Source organism: Crocodylus siamensis, chromosome 2, assembly GCF_052110815.1.
Source record: "Crocodylus siamensis isolate JL-2025a chromosome 2, ASM5211081v1, whole genome shotgun sequence".
NCBI classification, from domain to species: Eukaryota; Metazoa; Chordata; order Crocodylia; family Crocodylidae; genus Crocodylus; species Crocodylus siamensis.
This window is the reverse complement of record NC_143396.1, coordinates 54,591,061-54,611,188: the sequence shown is the minus strand read 5'-3', so window position 1 is coordinate 54,611,188 and position 20,128 is coordinate 54,591,061. Positions and strand designations below refer to the sequence as shown.

Genomic DNA, 20,128 nt, shown 5'->3' with positions numbered 1-20,128 from the left:
AGAGTCCTTTAATATTTGGATTTTTCATTGGTGAAAGGGCCAAGGAACAGTTGGGCCCCTGTTCCCTTTATACCCCCAATAGGGAGCCGAGGATACTTATGACATGTATAGCCCCAAAAGATTTTCATTTCAAGAACATGCACCCCAATTGTGTAATATATGTGGAAAGCACATCTCAAAGGCTCACGGTTCTTTTTCTGTTTGCTGCTTTTTCTTACATGTTTAAGAGCAGGACAGTAAAACCCAGATTTTTTTATTGGGATCATTTGAAGGCATTTAATTTGCAGTGGGTTGCCAAATAAAGAGGAGCTGCTCAGTTGATGCCTGCAGCTTTTACTTCCATGGCCACCACTCAGCACAGCTGAAGTACATGAGTGGTCCAGCAAACATGATTAGACAACCAGCTTCCTTTAAAATAAAGGCTACAGCAAACCCTTGAATTGCATCTGTAGTTCTGGGCAGCTGTTGGCTGCAGCTGTATGTACCCTGTAGACACACTGCCTTTTATTATAGGCCACGGGTGGGCAATTATTTTGGGTGGAGGGCCACTTACTGAGTTTTGGCAAGCTGTTGAAAGCCGTATGGGTACCCCTGCCCCTTGGCAGGTGCCTCACCCCCTGGTTGCCACCTTGGGACCAGAAATCACACCCCCTAACACCTGACCTTTGCCACCAGAAGTCCCTCCCTTTGCCCCTGGAAGTACTCCTTTCATCAAGGGGTTTTACTATCTCTGAACCAGAAAAATAATCAAACATGTACTACAACATTAATTAATTTCATTTCAGAAAATATTTTTGTCCTGATTTACATGCGTTTGTGTAGTGTACGTAGAGGTGATAGTATAATAGCTTAAAATGAAGTTTTACTCTTGTACATTGTGGGGGGGTGGTATGGATGGGAGAGTGGGTATAGATTTGTGGGTGTGGGGGGGAGGGGGTGTGGGGGGGATTTGTGGTGGGGTGGGTATGGGCTTTGTGAGGGGCTGTGTGTGTGGGGGGGATGGCTGGGGAGGGATGTAGCTTGGGTGGGGGGAGAGAGTTTGCCCACAGCCTGCCCCTCCCCCCCCCCCAGCAGCCAAAGACCCTGCCAGCGTTCCTGCAGGCCTGGGCTCTGCGCTTCTGCTGCTCTTGACCCTGGGGCACTGGTGCAGGCCCCATGTTCCTGCTCACTGCCACTTGCCTCTCCATCTGCCACTGCTGCCCTTCTCCTGCCACTTCCCCATCCCCCACTGGTGCCACATAGAGGGTGCACACGGGTGCATGTACACCCCCTGAGAGCGCTGGTGTATCCCGTTACTACAGTGTTCCCAGGCAGTGGAAGGGGCAGGCAAGAGCACTGGTGTCCCCCCTGAGAGCGCCAGCCAAGGAGTGCGCTAGGAGAAGCGATTCCCCCGCAGCCGATCCTGCCAACCCGGAAGTGCCAATGGCGGGTTGGTGGGATTGGGTGCAGCGGGACACCCCCACCCTGGGTTGCTGTCTGCTGTGGGGGCAAGTGCCCCCCTGACTCAGGAGGCACAGTCGTCCATGCCATCCGCTCTCTTCCTGGCCACTCCAGCATTGCATCTCAGCTGCTCTTGCAGTCCCAGCACTGCAGCTAGAAACCACGTGGTGCTGGAGTGCGGGGGTGGGGGTAGGGGGGAGTGAGGAATTAGCAGTAGCAGGCAGCAGGGAGGGGTAGCAAGCGGGTATTCAGAGCACAGCGACTGCTAGGTAGGAGCACGGATCCTGCACCGGTGCACTGGGACTAGTGCCAGTGGAGCTCAGTGGAGCAGCAGGATCATGGGATGGGGCTGGCAGGAACTTTATGGAGTTGGACTGGCTCCCTCCTCTCCCCACTTGAGCAGTGCAGCCCAGCTCCATAGAGCCTCTGGCAGCCCGATGCTGTACGCCTGCTGTCCCACTCTGGGTTCCTGTCATCTTTGACAGACAGCCAGGGGCAGATGCATATTAATTTTCTAATTTTTTTTTAGGGGCCCCACAGACCAGATAGAATGGCCTGGTGGGCCAAATCCAGCCCATGGGTCGTGTTTTGCCTGCCCCCGCTATAGGCTGTTTTGCACATACATGACCTAACTTTTAAAGGGAGGAGTCCCAAAGCTTGACTCAGAAACACCATTTCCTGTAGCAGCTAGATCAGTGATTCTCAACCTAGTCACTTGTTTCTTGACTACTAAAAAATAATAGAACTATTGTTCTGTTGCAAAGAACTTTGGAAAAACCACAACAGAGGTTAGAATAGAATAACACCCTGATTTGAGAATCACTGACCTAGATGCTTCATTTGAAGTCTCTCACAAGTACTGACTTGGTACAGCCCTATTTAATTTTCAGGTTCTGAATGGCACTCTGCCTTAGCTGATCTAACTGCAAATATTTTTTAAGTTATAATTAGAGGTATTACCAGTGTGTGGACAGCTAGTTTTATGTGATTTCCTAAAAGAGGTCTAATTATTTAATAAGTATTTTATTTATTTACTTATGGAAAAAAAATTTATTTCAGCTGATGTCCTGTGGTTTACTAGAAACATTGAAGTTCAATGTTCTAGAGCTCCAAGAACATCTGGATACCTATAATACCAAAAGAGAGGCAGCAGAGCAGGTAAGTCTCCTTTATTTTATCAGCTACTTTATGCTGTAGGTCAGGGGTTGGCAAAGTTTCGGGCAGTGCCAAAAACGCCCGCACCCTTGACTTGGAAGATGTTGGCATGCCAAGGGTGGACAGTGGGGGAGCTGCGAATGGCCTGATCCTTATTGTGGCAGCACAGCCTCAACCCCTTCCGTGCCATCCACCACAGGAAACGCATGCCAGGTGAAATGGCTTTGTGTGCCACACTCTGACAGCTGTTTGGGGTTGCCTACCCCTGCTGTAGGTCTGTTCGTTACACTTATTTTCACTCTTGCCATTTAACAGAAATGACTAAATTGACTGAATAGTCAAAGGGAAAAAAATGTTTCTGAGATTTTTGGTGTTTTTTTCTCTTTATGGAAGTACTGGTTTTTTTGCCCCTCAGTTGAGATTAAAATAAAATGACATTTAAACATTATGATGATATAGTTTCTGTTCTTTAAGGTATATGTTAATGTCTAGACTTTTGCAAAGGGCACAGTGATTCAAGACTGAACTTTCAGCAAGCTGAGTGCTTGCTTTTGTGAACCAGTGATATCTAACTGACTCCTGAAATACACAAACTTCAGGAAATTAAAAAAAAGGCATCTCTTTCAGGAAATGAAAGAAAACATGGCTCTAGATTCACCCTTGCAGATATGAAGAGAGCTATAATTGGTACAAACCTGTGTAAGGATTGTTGCACTAGATGAGGATTTTACTGTGGAAAAGGAATGTGGTAACAGTGTAACTGAGGGGGTGGTGTGCAAAAAGAGCCACCACCATCAGCTCTGCAGCAGCCAGGGCTGCCCCATTCATCATGGCTGCCCTGGGTGCAGAGCTACCTTGCTACACCTCTAGACTTGATGCCTCCAGCATCACCTAAAAGGCCCACTGAGGGAAGGCATTTCGAAAAGGCTCCTGGGGTTCTACAGAAGCCTGTTGAAGAGAAGTACACTTTATGAGTTGGTTTCAAGTAAACATTGCTGAGAACCCGCAGACCCTGGCATATCCTCAGGCGTGAATTAGACTTGTTGGCTTTAAATTTGGTTTGGTTTGCTTTTCTGTTTGGAAACATAAATGGTATGAGGTTGCTGTTTTGATATTTCTCTGATAGAGTCACATTAAGGCATCAGTTTGAGTTGTAAGCATCAAGCTTTTGAGGCACGTGTAAAATGTAATCGGTTTTAATACCTCTTTGAAATATTTTATGAAATAGTGCTTGTGTTTTTACACATTTTTTATTGATGGAATCTCAAGTCATTCAGTTTCCAGAATAAAATACGTTTATACTTAATGGGACTTGATCAGTCTGAACTTGGGGAGAGACTTGGTCAGTTTGAACCTTACTTTTTAGGAGAATTATGTAAATTGTTGGTTTATATTTTTAAAGCTCTGTCAGTAATTTTAATAAGAGTTCTTGTCTCCTGTAAAATGTTAATAAAAGTCTTTCCAATTCAAGAAAAATTAATATACACAAGCAATAATGAAAATGACTAAATTCAGAAGGCCCAAGCTAGCTTTTTCTGGAGTCAACAAAGTCTGACACTGATTTTTTAGTTAGAGTTGGATCAGATTCAAAATGCTATTGCAGATGCACAAAGTAAAATAAAAGAGGTTTTTACCATCATCTTATTCAGTTACAGCAATATTAGGAATAATTTTCAACCATAGTAAGTAGTAAACTTTCATGGAGGTAAGTTTTAAATTGGCCTCATATCTTTCAAGCAAGGAAATGTAAGTGGGTTTATTGGAAAAGTTATACAAGCTAGCCCTTCTAGCTACAAACCAAAATTTTGACACAACTGAGAGCTGTAGGAAATGCAGATTTCAAGGTGATCACGCTCCTGAATAGTAATCTACCCCAGCACAAGTAATAGTTTGCTTTTAATCATTTCTTAAAATAAATAAGAACTGAAAAAATCAGAGAGAAAATATAAGTGGAGAGGGGAAAATGTGTTTATTTACCATTCTTTCTCCAGTAGATGCATTTTTAACTGCCTAGAAGCTATATGAAGCTCCTAAGCCACTGTTTGACCACTAGCAAGTTACAGTAATCTGAACAAGACCTAATACTCTTTAGTCTAAGAAGAAAGAAGTTGAAACTTAAATGAAATGTGTTGTATTTCCATTTTTAAAACTTAACAAATTCTAAATAGAATTAGATTATTAGGAGCACATACATATATGTAAATACCTGACAGTGACACTGACTATATATCCCAATTCAATTAAAATCTCATTTTTAGGATTCATACTGTATTTATATTACCATGGTATCTGAATGTCAACACATTATATAATTTCACATGCCATGTAAAATAACAGAAAAATTTGAGGAAGTGCTGTTGTTCTTATTTGGCAGACAGAAGAGTTAGGCATAGGGGGTGAGGGGAGAACCCCATGGTGGGGGGGACTCTTTACTGGAAGCTGGAGTGCATTACTTTGATCCAGCTCTTTAGCTTAGATAGATTGGGTAGTTCAGCTGATTCAATCAGCTATTAGATAAAAGCACAAAAAAAGCACCACTGAAGTGCCCAGTTGATACAGATGTTGGGAAAGCTAGGTCCAACCAAAACAGTGCCTCTCCTGAGCATGTGCTGGGCTTAGCGTAGCAATGTGCTGAGTTTTTAAGTGTAGCATCATGTTTTGTTATAATTTTTTCCCCCCATATCTGCAACCAGCCAGGGAGGCTAAATAATTTGCCCAAGATTACACTGGAGATATGAGGCAGAACAAAGACCTTAACCCAGATGCATTTATACCATAAACTATGGCTGTACAAAATGGCATTGTTAGACTGTCTCTCTCCTAGAAATTGCACCTCATATATATTTTTAAAAATTCCTTATTGTAAGGTATTAATTTTAAATTTAATTGCTTTTCTGGCTATAAATACATGTTACATTTTCAAGTAGGCTTTTGAACTTTTGTTCTATTTTTCTTTGCAGAGATTAAAATAAATTCTCATGGGGTTGTCTGCATTTTGTTTTTGTATAAAGGAATCTGATGGATAGGAACTTTTGGCCTTTGTATAACATAGTAGGAGCACACAACATGTTTTCTCTAGTGATTCTGTCAAAAGACTGCCTGAGGACCTGTTACTGTTTTCAGCCTGTCCTTTACTTCAGTACTTGAGAATGATTAGGGCAGAACAAATGTTTCACTGGGTCAAAGGAGTTGTTCTGAAACAACTGACAGCCTTGGGCAATTTTGATTTAATCACTTGCATCTAGAAAGGAAGAAAAAACACATTTTGATGATTAAGCTTTTGTTATTCTTAGTTGGTTTAAATTTTAATTTAGAAATGCTGGCTAATTTTCTACCAAAGCTTCGTTTGACTTTTTTTTTTCTTTTACAACTTTACAAAAGTATTTTAAAATGTCTTGTATTTGCTCATTTTTCATTTTCTGAGCTTTGTATATTATACAATTCTAGTACAGTTCCTCAAAGGCTGAAGCCCATTGATATGGAAACATCCAGCACAAGAAAACTGAATGAAACAAATGAAATAGACATAGGATACAAAGCAGGAAGTGACTTTCTGCATCAAGTCCTGTTCCCTGATGATACAATGTAGTAATATCAGTCTGAAAGCCAGTTTAAAAACCTACTGAAACTTCACTCCTCTGGTTAGAAACAAATAGAAAAGGGGCAAACTAAATTGGTTGGCTATATTTTAATTGTATTTATCTGATAATACTGCATCTTCTGCATGGTGTATTATTTGTGTATTGGATTTCTGTGCTACCATTCCTCCCCCCCCAAAAAACAAAACAAAACAAAACAAAAAAAACAACCTCTAAACTTTTAGCACATGATTAACTTTTAAAAGCATAATCTCACTGGTAACTTTTCTTCAAAATCAGTCCTAAAAATGTGGATTGCACTTGACTTTCTAAATATGGTGTTTTGTATTAACCTCTCAAAGCAACATAAAGTTAAGGAGATAATGGAGTTATCTTTTACAAGGAATTTGCGCTTAGTGTAATTGAAATGGGGAAGGCAAATGGGTCTGTATGCCACCTATTTTGAAGCTAAATCAGCCCCTGGTGCAAGTCAGAGCATCCATAATGCTGTCTTGTGCAAGCAGAAACTCTAGTATTCCCATTTTTCGACCCATGTAAAACTGGATAGGTGACCTAAAACCAGCATATCTGGGGAAGATGCTTCTAGGTCAGAGAACCCACATGTATTCCCTAAGTAGAACAAAGAACCTTTGTATTGCTGAACCTGTGGTGTCTATGCTGCTTTCCTCCCAAGCCTAGGACAGCCACCAAGAAACAAACTTCACTCACTCCTGTTTGTACAGACCTCAGGCAAAGTAAGATAGGTCTGAAGGTCCTGAGCACTTACCCCAGCACTGCCCTTCGGCTCTTTGTCTAGGACCCCTCTAACTATATTCTCTACTTAACTGTTGGGTTTGGATGTACGTGGAGCAAAAGCAAATGAGCAGTGCTTGATTATTAGCATCTGTCCTGGGCTGAGCAGGAATGAGGCAGTATATAAATGCATTGTGAATTAGTGGCTGTTCTGTATCAAATCTTTCACTGTATTCATATTTATATTGGGGGGACACTGACTCAAAGAAATAGAAATAACAGAAAACAGCACGGTGTGTCATGGAAAACTTAAAGAGCTCAAAAAAACTTTTTTCCAAATTGTTTTTCTCTTTAAAATAAAAAAAATGGCAAAACAAGGCCAGGTGTGAGAGGTTAATATCAGGTTCCTAGTTTCTGATGTTATTTGCTGTGATGCAGACTTCCATTATTATTGATGGGTGCTGTCAGATGCAAAGAAAGACAAGATTTTAGAAGTACATTGGTATCCATGTATCACTAATTGAAACTGACACCACAGTGTTTAGAGAATTCCACTTCTCCTCCTGATAAGCACACAGGCCAAGTTAATTCACTAAATAGCCTTTATTAAATTGAGCAGATGGGAAATCACATTTTTATTTTACCTTTCTGGCATCAGTCAAAGGTTAGGAAAAGGTCACTTGAGATTTCCAGTGAGACTTATGATAGAAAGCACACATTAAACTAAATTATACTTCCTTGGATATGTAGATTCTGTTCTGTGTTTCAGAGGATAATTTGCAGTTTAACATAGTTCATTACTATTCTGGTCACTCTCTGTTCTCTTCTGTTTACTTTCTTTTACAATAGGACCCCAAATGTACAGTGTAGATAAGTCCCTCATGTTTGTATTGTATATTTTATAGTAACCCTTTTGATGTATAGAACAGGCATAACTAATCTATAGAAATCAATAAAGCACCTTTATTATATTCTACTTGTACAAATAATGTAATTCTCCTAATCTTACTAAAATAGTTCTCAAAGATACAAAAGTTCCAGCCTTTTATGATTCTGGTTCAGCAATTTGTTAGAAATGCTGTTGGGATGCTTGCGTACCTCTTAAGTCATTAAAGGAATTGGGAAATAATATTGTAATGGATTTTTCTGGAACAGAGTAGAAGAAAAAATACTGTATCATATTTAAGTAAAAGGATTTCCTCTTTTCTCGACCATTTTGCCTCCCAACCTTACTTCCCAAATGTAACTGTAGCTTAACATTGAACATATCAAGTAGTCCTGCTCTGGAATATTGAAAATTGTATGAAAAGTTCAATGGAGGGAACTAATTGCTACAAAACATAACAAAGTAGAATTTGTTGGGAAGGATGGTCCTGGTAAGAAATGAAGTATCAGGTATCTGAAAGGAGTTTCAACTAGTATTAAACAAGATGTGACTAAGACTATACAAATATATTAATTACGTTATTTCATTAAAAATTATCTGGGGACATAGAAGATCTTTATTGCAATACAGATCTTTGGAACTTTTCTCATGTATTTTGGTTTACTTGGTCTTTCAAGGTTAATTTTGCTTATGTTTATTTTGTAGTGGCTAGATGACTGCAAAAGGACATTTGGTGCTGATGATGGCATTCATGGAACAAACACAGATGCTCAGGTAGGTGATTGTCAGGTCTGAGTCCTTTAATATTGCATATTAAAATGAAAAAATATACAGCACAAAAACCTCTTTGATATTCGCAGAGAAACCAGAGAAGCTTTTGCAGAGCTTTTCATTTCAGTTATAAGACTATCTTTTGGAAACTTAGATTCTTATAAAATATTGGCCTAATAATAAAGGGTTCCCTTTTATTAAAGTGAGCAACAAGTCTTGGGTTCTAAAAGCTTAATAACACAAGTAGATAAGCAGACTCGATACCATCTGAGTGCCAAAGTAAATCTGTCTTTTATGCAGCTGTTTCTAGAAGAAAAGGGATTAGTATTCTGCTTCTGTACTCAGATAAACAGTCTGGCAAAAGAGCTGCCCAAAATCTAATATAATTAGAAGTATATAAATACATATGACCTTTCTAGAATAATGTGTTTGGAAGGCTCAAAGAGAGCCGAGGTAGCAATATGGCAGAAACCTCATCAAACTTTTTGGAAATTACTGTCCAATTGGAAACCCACCATCATTTTCAGTTGACTCTCTTTGAGTTGTTTATCTGAAAAAAATGTGTATGAATACATTGTAGAAGGATCACCTCTGCCTTTGATGCTACTCTCAGTTGTAATGTATGAAGTACTCAACTACTTAGGAAAATCTTTGTTCCTTTAAACAACATATGCTGTATTGTTACTAAATATGCTGTAGAAAGAAAAAAAATCTATGGATTTATGTTGTATTGTTAGTATTCAGTATAAAGACACTTAATGCCTTCTAGGATCCTATAACAAAAATGATAAAAGATGCAACTATACATCACTAATAGCACCTGTATTGGAGCTGCTTAAAATCATGTTTTCATAGGGAGATTCAGCAGAACAGTTTTTTATTTTTGTTTTTAAAGAAGCAAATGCTGTCTGGGCTCTTTTAGATTATAATGAATACATATATAAAAGGGTTAAAGCTTTTCCCTACCTGTTCATGTGCAATACACATAACTTAGTATCTTAAAAAGTGAGTGTGAATAGAGAAGCTGTCTTTCTAACAACTGAAGTAAAATGCTTTTTGCATATATGAGGACACTGAATACCAAGAATCATTATAGGTGTTTTCTGAATCCAAGTTAAGGATAAACGTGGAGAGAGGGCAACGATTTTCTTCCTTTTTATTCAATCCTTTTTAGTCCATCCAGTTTTAAAATAAAATCTATCTTATGGTTCAGTTAGTGGTAATATTTTTGTTCCTCCAAAATAATAAAAACTAAGAACAATTAAATCCTACTTTCAGTATTTAAGTCTGCTTCGTACGCAATGATCAGACTAGAAAGGAATCATCAATTTTTTTGCTAGCTTGTTTAGCCTTTAAAAAAAAAAAAAAGGGGGTCTGTCTTTAAAAAAAAACCACACAAATACGCTATTACAGATATTTTTGTTTCTTAATTTGTTTAAAACAAAAATAGTGAGACACCTTGTTATTGTTATTATACAGCTGCTTTATTTTGGAAAACACCATTTTAAATGGCCCATGCATTAGGAAAATAGCTATAAAGTGCATGAATTAGCCTGTATTCATAAGGGTTTCTATTATACACACAAATAATTATTTTAATGTGTATTAAACCTATTTGCACAGATTTAATGTCGTTTTGCAAGTGTTCTGTTTAAAATAAACATTTACTTGCACAGTATTTCCCCCTCCACAACATAATCTGTATAATGTAAGAATAATATTTATGTATTGCCTTCTGTCTTCAAAATGCTTTATAAGCATCAAGTAATTCTCCCAACATACCCTGGAAGAAAGTAAGTATTACAATTCCATCATGCTAAAGAAACAAAAATGGGAGAGCCAAATACAATCCTTCCTTGAATCCAATGCACTTCACAAGTTATTGACAGGACAGAGGTTTTTCTTTTTACATAAATTAATACTGGTTTGAAGGAGCCATTGTGGATTATTGAAAATAAGGGGACTGACTTGGAAATCCTTATAAGTAGAATGAAATCTTGATAGACAAAGTAACCAACTTTTATGTACAGAATATAAAGTGCTTTTCTAATTGTAAAAAATGGTGCTTCTTTAATAGATATGCTTAGTTTACTAATATAAATAAGATTTTCCTGCTAATTTTTAGCTCTGCAGTCAAGACGGGTAGTAGGCAATGAGCTAAATTAAGTTTGGGCTCCTGCATCACCAATAGAATTGTAATTAAATTTAGTTACAGGATCTTTACTGTTAGTGCAGATGTGTGAGCCAGCAAAAATTATCTGCATTGTTTGATTCCAGGCTGAGCTGCAGGACTGGCAATTTAAAAAAAATCACATTGCTGTCTGTAAACTCAGCAAATGTAATATGCAATTTTTCATTGGATTTGAAAAACATGCAGTCTTATTAAAAGTGGTTTTTTTTAAAGTAAACATGAAACCAACAGTGCATTATTTCAGTAAAATTTCATCTGAATTTTCAGAAAACGGTCCATCCTTTCAAAAATCCATGACATCTTTTTCTTGTATCTTTGCCTTTTAATAGTAATAACAGATCCTGCTTGGCATGTGCTGAGACTTAATTGTCTGAAGTTAATGACATTAACTCTTCTTTGCAGATTACTAAAGGCTCAATCCTATGCTCAATAAAGTCAGTGCTAAAACTCCCATTGACTTTGGTAGTTCAGGACCTGAGATTAGTCTCCTGGAAATACACTCTGTTTCTCTAGTTACTTTTTATATGCTGAACTGTTACATGATGGTCGGTATCAACTACAGAATAATTCGCATGTATACGTTCTGTAATTATGGTCTTAATAATAAGATATAACTGCTTTTGTCTGGTGGCATACTCTGATTGTGCCATCTCATATAAGCTTCTAATTTTTTAATGTTAAGTGCCACCAATACGGTCAGCACTGTACAAACAAGTAAAACCAGGCATTATCTCAAGGAATTTAGTTTCTAAAAGGCTTTTCTGACTCTCTGTACTCCCTGCTCCCCACCAACCGTTCTTCTTCTAAAATATCGTATGCAAAATCCGAGAGAAAAATTTTACACTGAAGTATTTTGAAGGTGCTAGATATACATTCAAAGACAAGGATTTCCTGAGTAGACTCAAAATCTAAATCAATGGAATCCCCTAAATTAATGAGAACTCCCTCAACTTCACATTGAAAAGTATGAATTCAGGAAAAGGCAGTTGTCAGATATTTATATCAACTTGCCTTTGTTTTGAAGTTTATTTAAATATGTATATATCTATGCCTCAGGCCCTTTCTCTAGTGTGGGTTGAGGGAGGGTTGTTAACTTGAACTGTATTTTTTGCTAATGCTGTAGGAAAGCAGGGTGAAAGTTACCTTTTGTCAGCTATATGAATGAGTGCCTAATAATTCTACTTTGAATTCAGCTTAATATTTTGCCTGTGCAGGTTGCAAGTACACATTACATTATTTACTCTGGAGTCATTTACCTCAGATTTTGCTCTACTGTAAGGAGCAGACATGATCTCTCAATCCGACTGCCTTAAATAGGCACCATTATAGCTCCTGGTAGGGGCAGAACTGGTTTGCACTGAACAAACAAATGCTTCAAAGCAAAATCAATGATGGTAGTGGATGCATGAAATGTATACTGTAATAACTTTCTCTGGTGTAAATTTATTCTGACTTTCTCAGAAATAACTTCATGCTGGTGGAGAACAACAGTTTCTGCAGAGTAAATGCTGTGCATTGTGTCCTCCCTAACTTTTGCTCCAGGGGAAAAATTGAGTACACTCTAGAGTAATTGTGTTGTGTTTCCACATTGTCAGAGTACTTTTTGAGAATGGTAGATGTCTGTTTTCCTCCAGTTTACCTGGGACATCTATTACCTAATCAAAATTACTTCCTATACTAATTCTTGATCTTTTTCTTCCTTTGTATTTTTGTGACCTGCTCACCTTGTTGCTTAGCAAATGGAAGTTCTAGCAGTAAGTGATGGTTCTTGCTTTATCAAATATTTAATCATGCTAGTCAACAAATTGGTCTTCATTTGTCCCTTGTCCATTTGTGACATAGCAGTGTCTTGTCATAGACTATTCTAAAAGTGCTTCAATTTTGTATACTCCTAACCTGTAAACTGTTGGTTCTTTGTACATGATAGGATGCTGTAGTAATACAAGTTAATAGCAGATGACCCTATTAGCTTTTTTGTCTAAATCTAAAGCAATATTAACATTGCCTCCTCTTTGACTAGTGCGTTAAATACATAATAATAAAATAAAACAATGTCGCCGCTTCATTCCAATAAGAATATCTATGTCTTAAAATCATAAGTAGCTATCATAAAGGAAACACTATTCTTAACAGAATTATATTAGTTTCCTCTTCTTCTATCATGAAATTACATTCGAAGCACCAAGGTATATGATGTGGTAAGAGGGAAAAGATTCTAGGCTCATCAGCCCAATTGTTTGTTTTGGCGTCAGGCTGGAGTTTAAACTGACAGGACCCAAAATAAATAAAAATAACTTCTTTGGGCTGGAGCATAACATTCTTTTCAAATGTCATTTGAATTACTTTTTATTTTCTTGTTGGAAATGATTGTTCTTAAAAGTTATACCTTTAACCTGCAACATATATACTACTTTATTTCTAATTACAAATCTAGTCCTGAATGCAGCTTTCATCTGCCTCTCATCAGCTTCTTAATACATTTAGCTTGTAAATCTTCTAGACGTTTTTGCCCCTGCAGTAAGCAAATAACTATTTTAATATTGCAAATTCTATGCTGAACAAGCTGCCTACAATTTATTGCCTGTATCTCATGTAGTAGGTTAAGAACCCCTCAGTTTAAAATAATGTTGCTTTTTACACTTACAGGAGCTGGAGTTATGCCGGAGGTTATACAAGTTGCATTTCCAGTTGCTGCTTCTCTTCCAAGCCTATTGCAAACTTATCAATCAAGTGAACACAATCCAAAAAGAGGCAGAGGTAAAGAAAATTGCACTGTTTAGCTATCTGATGTTCTAAAATGACATCCCTTTAAAAATACGTAGTTTAATAATGTTTTTAAGCAGTGGGACATGCTTTTTGAAAACAGAGGTGCGTAACAAGCTGATTTGCAGCCAAGAGACAAAAGGTTTAATTTAGAACTTGTAATTATTTTTTTAGTCATTTTAGTATGTCTTTGTTGATTCTTGTACCACTTAGTCTTTTCACTGCACAGGAACTCAGGGAATCAAATGATCGTAAGACTCAAGGATTTAAAATATTTCAGCGGCACTGTTGGTGTAATCTAATCAAACTGTAAATGAGGTACTTCAGTGCCAATCAAGAAAGTTTTGTTAAAAAGCCCCTTATTGCCACCCCCTGTGTTTTCAAATATGTACAGGGTTATATAATCAGTTTTCAGTGAATGTTACAAATAATATCAGCCATCAGCATAACACAATTCAGCCTTAGGACTATATACTATCAATATAGGCTACCTTTTATCTCCAGAAACTGATAATATGCCCTCAACACAACTACATGTAAGGCAAGCATCTCAAGTTGGAGATTTAAAAAAAAAAATCAAAATTAGTTGCATGTTTTTTTAAATAGCCACTGTTTTTCATAAGGAGATGAATCCATGACACGGATGGGCACCCCGAGGGTGGCCCCCCTTTTCCCCCCCCAGGCACCTCGGTCACCTCAGTGACTGCCACCCAGACAGAGCCCCTGGCTCTTGCCTGCGTGGGCTGCCTGTCCCTTTTTCAGGCTCTGGGGCCCAGGAGCATGTCCACCTCCCTGTGTGGGGTCTGCTCCCTTTTGGGGTCTCTGGTGCGCTAGCTGGAGGAGCTCCAGGCCACAGTCCAAAGACTGTGCGCCATCAGGGACTGTGAGCAGGAGATTGATTCCGGAGCCAGAGGGTAGACCACCATCTCCCTCCAGGACAAAGGACTCGAGGACCTCCCACTCTGTCCAGTCAGGGACATGGACCAAAGTGGTCAAGGGCCCTAAGGCCCGCCACACCAAGACCCCTGCCCTGCCGGAGCTTAGCAACAGGTACACACCTCTTGCTGCTCCAGCAGAGCCTGCTGAGTTGCCAGCTCCCACAGGCAGCGCAGGCTGAACTGCAGCTACCGTCCCCACTCTCCCCAAGACAAAACGTAAGGTGTTTGTTGTGGGAGACTCCATCCTAAGGGAGACTGAGGGGGTGATCTGCCCCAACCCCTTAGTCCGGGAAGTCTGCTGCTTCCCAGGGGCCCGCTTCTGGGACATTGCGGAGAAGATCCCAAAGTTCCTCCAGCCCACAGACCACTATCCCATGCTCCTTATTCATGTGGGCACCAATGACACTGCTCAGAGCACTCCCAGCTGGGTCATAAGGCGCTACAGGGATTTGGGAGCGGGACTAAAAGGTTTGGGGGCATAGGTGGTGTTCTCGTCGATTCTCCCAGTCATGGGCTGAGGAAGGAGAGGAGGATCCACGTAGTCAACGAAAGACTGCGGCGCTGGTGTCATCAGGAAAGCTTTGGCTTCCATGACCACAGCTCACTCTTTGGCGAGAGAGGCAGCGAACTGCTAGGAAAAGATGGCCTCCACTTCTCTCCCCTGGGGAGGAGGCTCTTCTCAGCCAGACTGGCTCACCTGCTCCACTGGGCTTTAAACTAAGCTCGATGGGGGACAGGGGGATTACCGTCACTGCTGGCCTGCTGAGCAACCCTTGCAAAGCCAGCAGGCCAAGGCACTTAAGGGAGCCTACCCTTGCCCCAGCCCTGGTATAATCTGTGGGCATGGCAAGAGCCCCCAAGGGGACACTTGCCTGCCTGTACACTAATGCCAGGAGCCTGGGCAACAAGCAGGACGAGCTCGTCCTCCTACTCAATGCAAAGAATTATGATGTCATAGAGATAATGGAGACCTGGTGGGACTCCACACATGACCGGACCTCGGCTATTGATGGCTATACCCTGTACAGGAGGGATCGCGTAGATAAAAGGGACGGGGGTGTAGCTGTCTATGTTAAGGAAAGCTACATGTCCCTGCAAGCTGATATAGGCGACCAGGGTGGATGACTGGAGACCCTCTGGGTTAAAATCCATGGGGAACATGGCACAGGGGACACAATGGTGGGAGTCTACTACAGACCTCCCACCCAAAGTCCTGAGCTTGACCAGGAGTTCACCCGGGAACTGACTGAGGCCGCATGCTCCAGGACCATGGTTGTCATGGGTGACTTCAATTAGCCGGACATATTGTGGGAGAACCACTCAGCAGAATCCGAGGAGTCGCAAAGCTTTCTCTCGTGCATGGATGACCTCTACGTGACTCAAGAAATCTATGGGCCAACGAGAGGCAAAGTGCAGCTCGACCTGGTACTGGCTACAGGGGACGACCTCATCGGTGACCTAGTGATCGATGGGAAGTTGGGTGACAGCGACCATGAGCTGATCACCTTCACCATCGGCCGTAAAGCTGGCAAGTCAGTCAGCAGCACGGAAGTCCTTGACTTCAGGAAAGCCGACTTTTACGAGTTCAGGAGGCTTGTCAGTCAGGACCTAAGGGAGCATGACCCCAGGGAGAGGGGAGTTCAGGAAGAGTGGTTGCTCCTCAAGGGAGCGATCCTCAATGCACAAGCTAAGTCTATTCCATCTCAGAGGAAAGGCAGCAAGAGGGCACAGCAGTCCCCCTGGCTCTCCAGCGACCTAGCAGGCCTCCTAAGGCTAAAAAGAAAAGCCTACAAAGGATGGAGGATGGAATTCACCTCCAAGGAGGATTATTTTGCACTGGTCCGGTCATTCAGGGAGCAAACCAGGAAAGCCAAGGCTGCAACTGAACTCCAACTATCTTTGAGCATCAAGGACAATAAAAAGTCCTTTTTCAGATATGTGGGGAGCTGGAGGAAAAGCAAGGGCACCGTTGGGCCCCTGCTGAACCAGATGGGACAACTGACACCCAGGAGAAAGCCAACCTATTAAATGGGTACTTTGTGTCGGTCTTTCATCTGTCCCATAGGACGCCCATGCCCGTTACAGGACAGGGAGGTCCAGGTGAGGGAGATCCCCTGCCCTCCATAAATGCTGACCTCATGAAGGAACATCTTGAGAAGCTGGATACCTTCAAGTCAGCCAGCCCTGACAGTCTACACCCCAGGGTACTCAAGGAGCTGGTGAGCATCATAGCCCAGCCCCTGGCACCAATCTTTGAAAACTCCTGGTGCTCTGGTGTAGTGCCCAAAGACTGCAAGAAGGCCAATGTGGTGCCTATCTTCAAGAAAGGGAGGAAAGTAGTTCCGGCTAACTATAGGCCCATCAGCCTGACTTCTATCCTGGGGAAGATCTTAGAAAAGTTTTTTAAAGAGGCCATCCTTAATGGACTGGCTGACGCCAACATCCTAAGGGATAGCCAGCATGAGTTTGTTGCGGGTAGGTCTTGCTTGACCAATCTCATTTCCTTCTATGACCAGGTGACCTATCCCCTGGACAATGGCAAAGAGATTGATGTCATATATCTTGACTTCAAAAGAGCCTTCACTCCGGTATCCCATGATCACCCCTTGGTGAAACTGGCCAGTTGTGGCCTTGGGTCCACCATGATCCGCTGGCTGGGAAATTGGCTCCGTGGTCGGACCCAGAGGGTAGTAATTGATGGCAGTCACTCATCATGGTGTCCTGTGACCAGTGGGGTCCCCCAAGGCTCTGTCCTTGGACCCATATTGTTCAGCATCTTCATTAGTGGTGTGGACATTGGAGTCAGGAGCGGACTGGCCAAGTACGCCAATGACACCAAACTTTGGGGAAAAGCATCCATGCCAGAAGACGGACGGGTGATCCAGGCTGACCTGGACAGGCTCAGCAAATGGGCAGATGAGAACCTGGTTTAACGCTGAAAAATGCAAGGTTCTCCACCTTGGGAAGAAAAACCTGCAGCATCCTTATAGGCTTAGCAGTGCTACGCTGGCTAGCACTATGGAAGAAAGAGACTTGGGGGTCATCATTGACCACAGGATGAACATGAGCCTTCAATGCGATGCTGCAGCTACTAAAGCGACCAAAATGCTGGCTTGCATCCATAGATGCTTCTCAAGCAAATCCCGGGACGTCATTCTCCCCTTGTACTCGGCCTTGGTGAGGCCGCAGCTGGAGAACTTGCATCCAGTTTTGGGCTCCACAATTCAAAAAGGATGTGGAGAAGCTTGAGAGAGTCCAGAGAAGAACCACGCGCATGATCAGAGGTCAGGAAAACAGACCTTATGATGACAGGCTGAGAGCCATGGGGCTCTTTAGCCTGGAAAAGCGCAGGCTCAGGGGTGATCTGATGGCCACCTATAAGTTTATCGGGGTGGCCACCAGGATCTGCGAGAACGTTTGTTCACCAGAGCGCCCCGAGGGATGATGAGGTCGAACGGTCATAAACTACTGAGAGACCGTTTCAGGCTGGACATAAGGAAGAATTTCTTTACTGTCCGAGCTCCCAAGGTCTGAAACAGCCTGCCATTGGAGGTGGTTCAAGCACCTACATTGAACACCTTCAAGAGCAAATTGGATGCTTATCTTGCTGGGATCCTATGACCCCGGCTGACTTCCTGCCCTTTGGGTGGGGGGCTGGACTCTGATCTTCCAAGGTCCCTTCCAGCCCTAATGTCTGTGAAGTCTATGAATTTAGAGAGACTGAAGGATCATTTAACTGCTGATGCTGAAAGGACAGCTGGGCATATCACAAAGAGCAAGCAATTTAAAACAGTAACTATTTCTTGTTAAATTCCAGTCTCCCCTCTCCCTATTGAATCCATCATGCAGGTATACATACATGCTTTTAACTTAGTGTGCTCCACTCCAAGATTTTTTCATTCTTGAGGTGTCAGCTGTGCACTGTTGGTGCATGATCCTTTATAACTGATCACATCTTAAAGGACAGTCAGAATATGTTTTTGGGCAGTCCATATCTAATGACACACTCTAGTATCTGTGATTTTTTTTTTTTTTGTAGCTTTTGAAAATTCTCTCAGTCTGTAACACACACACAATATATGAAGGTAGTGGGGAGTTTCAGCTTAGTCTTGCCTGGGGCAGCAGGAGGAAAAACAAGGTTTAAATGTTGCTCCTTTATCTCTTTCTACCCAATAGATTGGGAGGTATGGGGGAAATGAGGGGCAAAATGCTGCACGTCTCTCACTTGACCAGGTACTTTGCTGCTTTGTAGAGACTGGAATGAGGATATTGTTGATATGGCCAGCTGTCTTCTAGTTGAACTGTTTCTGCTGCTGAAAGCATAACTGGGCATTTCAGGAGGAGCAGGCAATTTGAAGTAATGGTAACTGCCATGCATATCTTCCCTATTTGCTGTCCAAGTCCTCTTCAAAATGTGTTCATAATAAAGGCCTAGTGTCTTATTCATGATCTGTGAGGTTTTTTGCCTTGTTATTCCCTTAACTTAGAGAAATAGCATGAGGAGTTAGTTACTAGGTTGGTTTTGCTTTGTGTTTGGGCCCTGGGCAGAGTACATGCAAGCTCTAAAGCAGGAACAGTCCTACAGTAAAGAATGCTGGCAGTGTCGCACCATATTGTTGGATCACCACTGCTTACATGCATCTTCCACCTTAGTTTCTTCATACTCAGGTTTTGTTTACATGTGATGACATAATTTTAGTGTTGTTCTTCCCAGAGAGTCCAATTATTTCAGTTAATAAAAGGCCACAGATGGGGACTATGTAGCTTTCCAACTGTTTAGGGTTATATTTTTCTGAAAAGCATTCCAGAAAACTAAGAGGAACTGATGATGGTTTGATCAAGTGCTCATTGCACATACTTGGGCTATTTAATCATGCAAATACGTAGGCGTTTGGGCCAGGTGACACGTATGGCATCCTGGTCTAGGCATCCTCTTGTACACTTTTCTTGAGGATAGAGGAAGTAAAGCCGTATCTTTCCCAACAATTAACCTAGCTGACCCGAGTGTCTTTTTTTAGGTTATAAACATGTCAGAAGAACTTGCTCAGCTGGAGAGCTGTCTGAAGGAGGCTGAATCTGCTTCAGACGGTGGTAATGAAGAAACTGAAATCCCAGAGCCTTCCCAAGCTAACACTGAGACGGCCATTCATTCTCTCATTGAAACCTTGAGAAGCAAGGAGTTTGTGTCAGCTGTTGTACAAGTCAAGGCTTTCAGGTATAATATGAAACAATTTAAAAGATTATGCTTTCAGGGATACACTTGTACAGCTTGCTAATGGACATTTTTAATTTAAGGATTGGCTTGGCTCCAGGTTTTTTTTCAGCTCCTTCTGGATGGTAGTCATTGAAAAGGACATCACTGATCTGTTTTTGTTTCCTTTCTCTTTCATGCAGTTTTAACGTTTTAAAAACGGTAGTTCTGATCCTGTTGTTAGAGAAATTCTTTGTGTCCTTTAACAATAACTATGAACCTTTTAGAAAATTACCTTGTTAATAAGTGTGGGACTGCCACCTTAGAGAATTCTTTGACCCCTTTTTTTTTTCCTTAAGTTGATCACTCATGTATAGGCCTTCTTTAAAAAGAAAATGAGTTTTCTTGACTAAATGGCATTCTTAAAAAGACAAGAATACTAAATATTTTAATTATGTGCCT

The 20,128-nt window shown here is 41.2% G+C and overlaps 1 protein-coding gene across 5 annotated transcripts in view; it reads left to right on the top strand.

The window, feature by feature from the left end:
* FRYL (FRY like transcription coactivator) overlaps positions 1–20,128 on the top strand; it is a 246,895-nt gene that overhangs the window by 222,887 nt on the left and 3,880 nt on the right. For 3 of the 5 annotated variants that reach the window (XM_090035895.1, XM_090035899.1, XM_090035897.1), the window contains 5 exons: positions 2,500–2,598; positions 8,518–8,586; positions 12,511–12,528; positions 13,421–13,531; positions 19,494–19,690. In XM_090035895.1, coding sequence (XP_089892021.1) covers positions 2,500–2,598; positions 8,518–8,586; positions 12,511–12,528; positions 13,421–13,531; positions 19,494–19,690 — 494 coding nt within the window. The remainder of the gene's footprint in view (positions 1–2,499; positions 2,599–8,517; positions 8,587–12,510; positions 12,529–13,420; positions 13,532–19,493; positions 19,691–20,128) is intronic. The other 2 variants (XM_090035896.1, XM_090035898.1) reach the window with 1 other exon arrangement.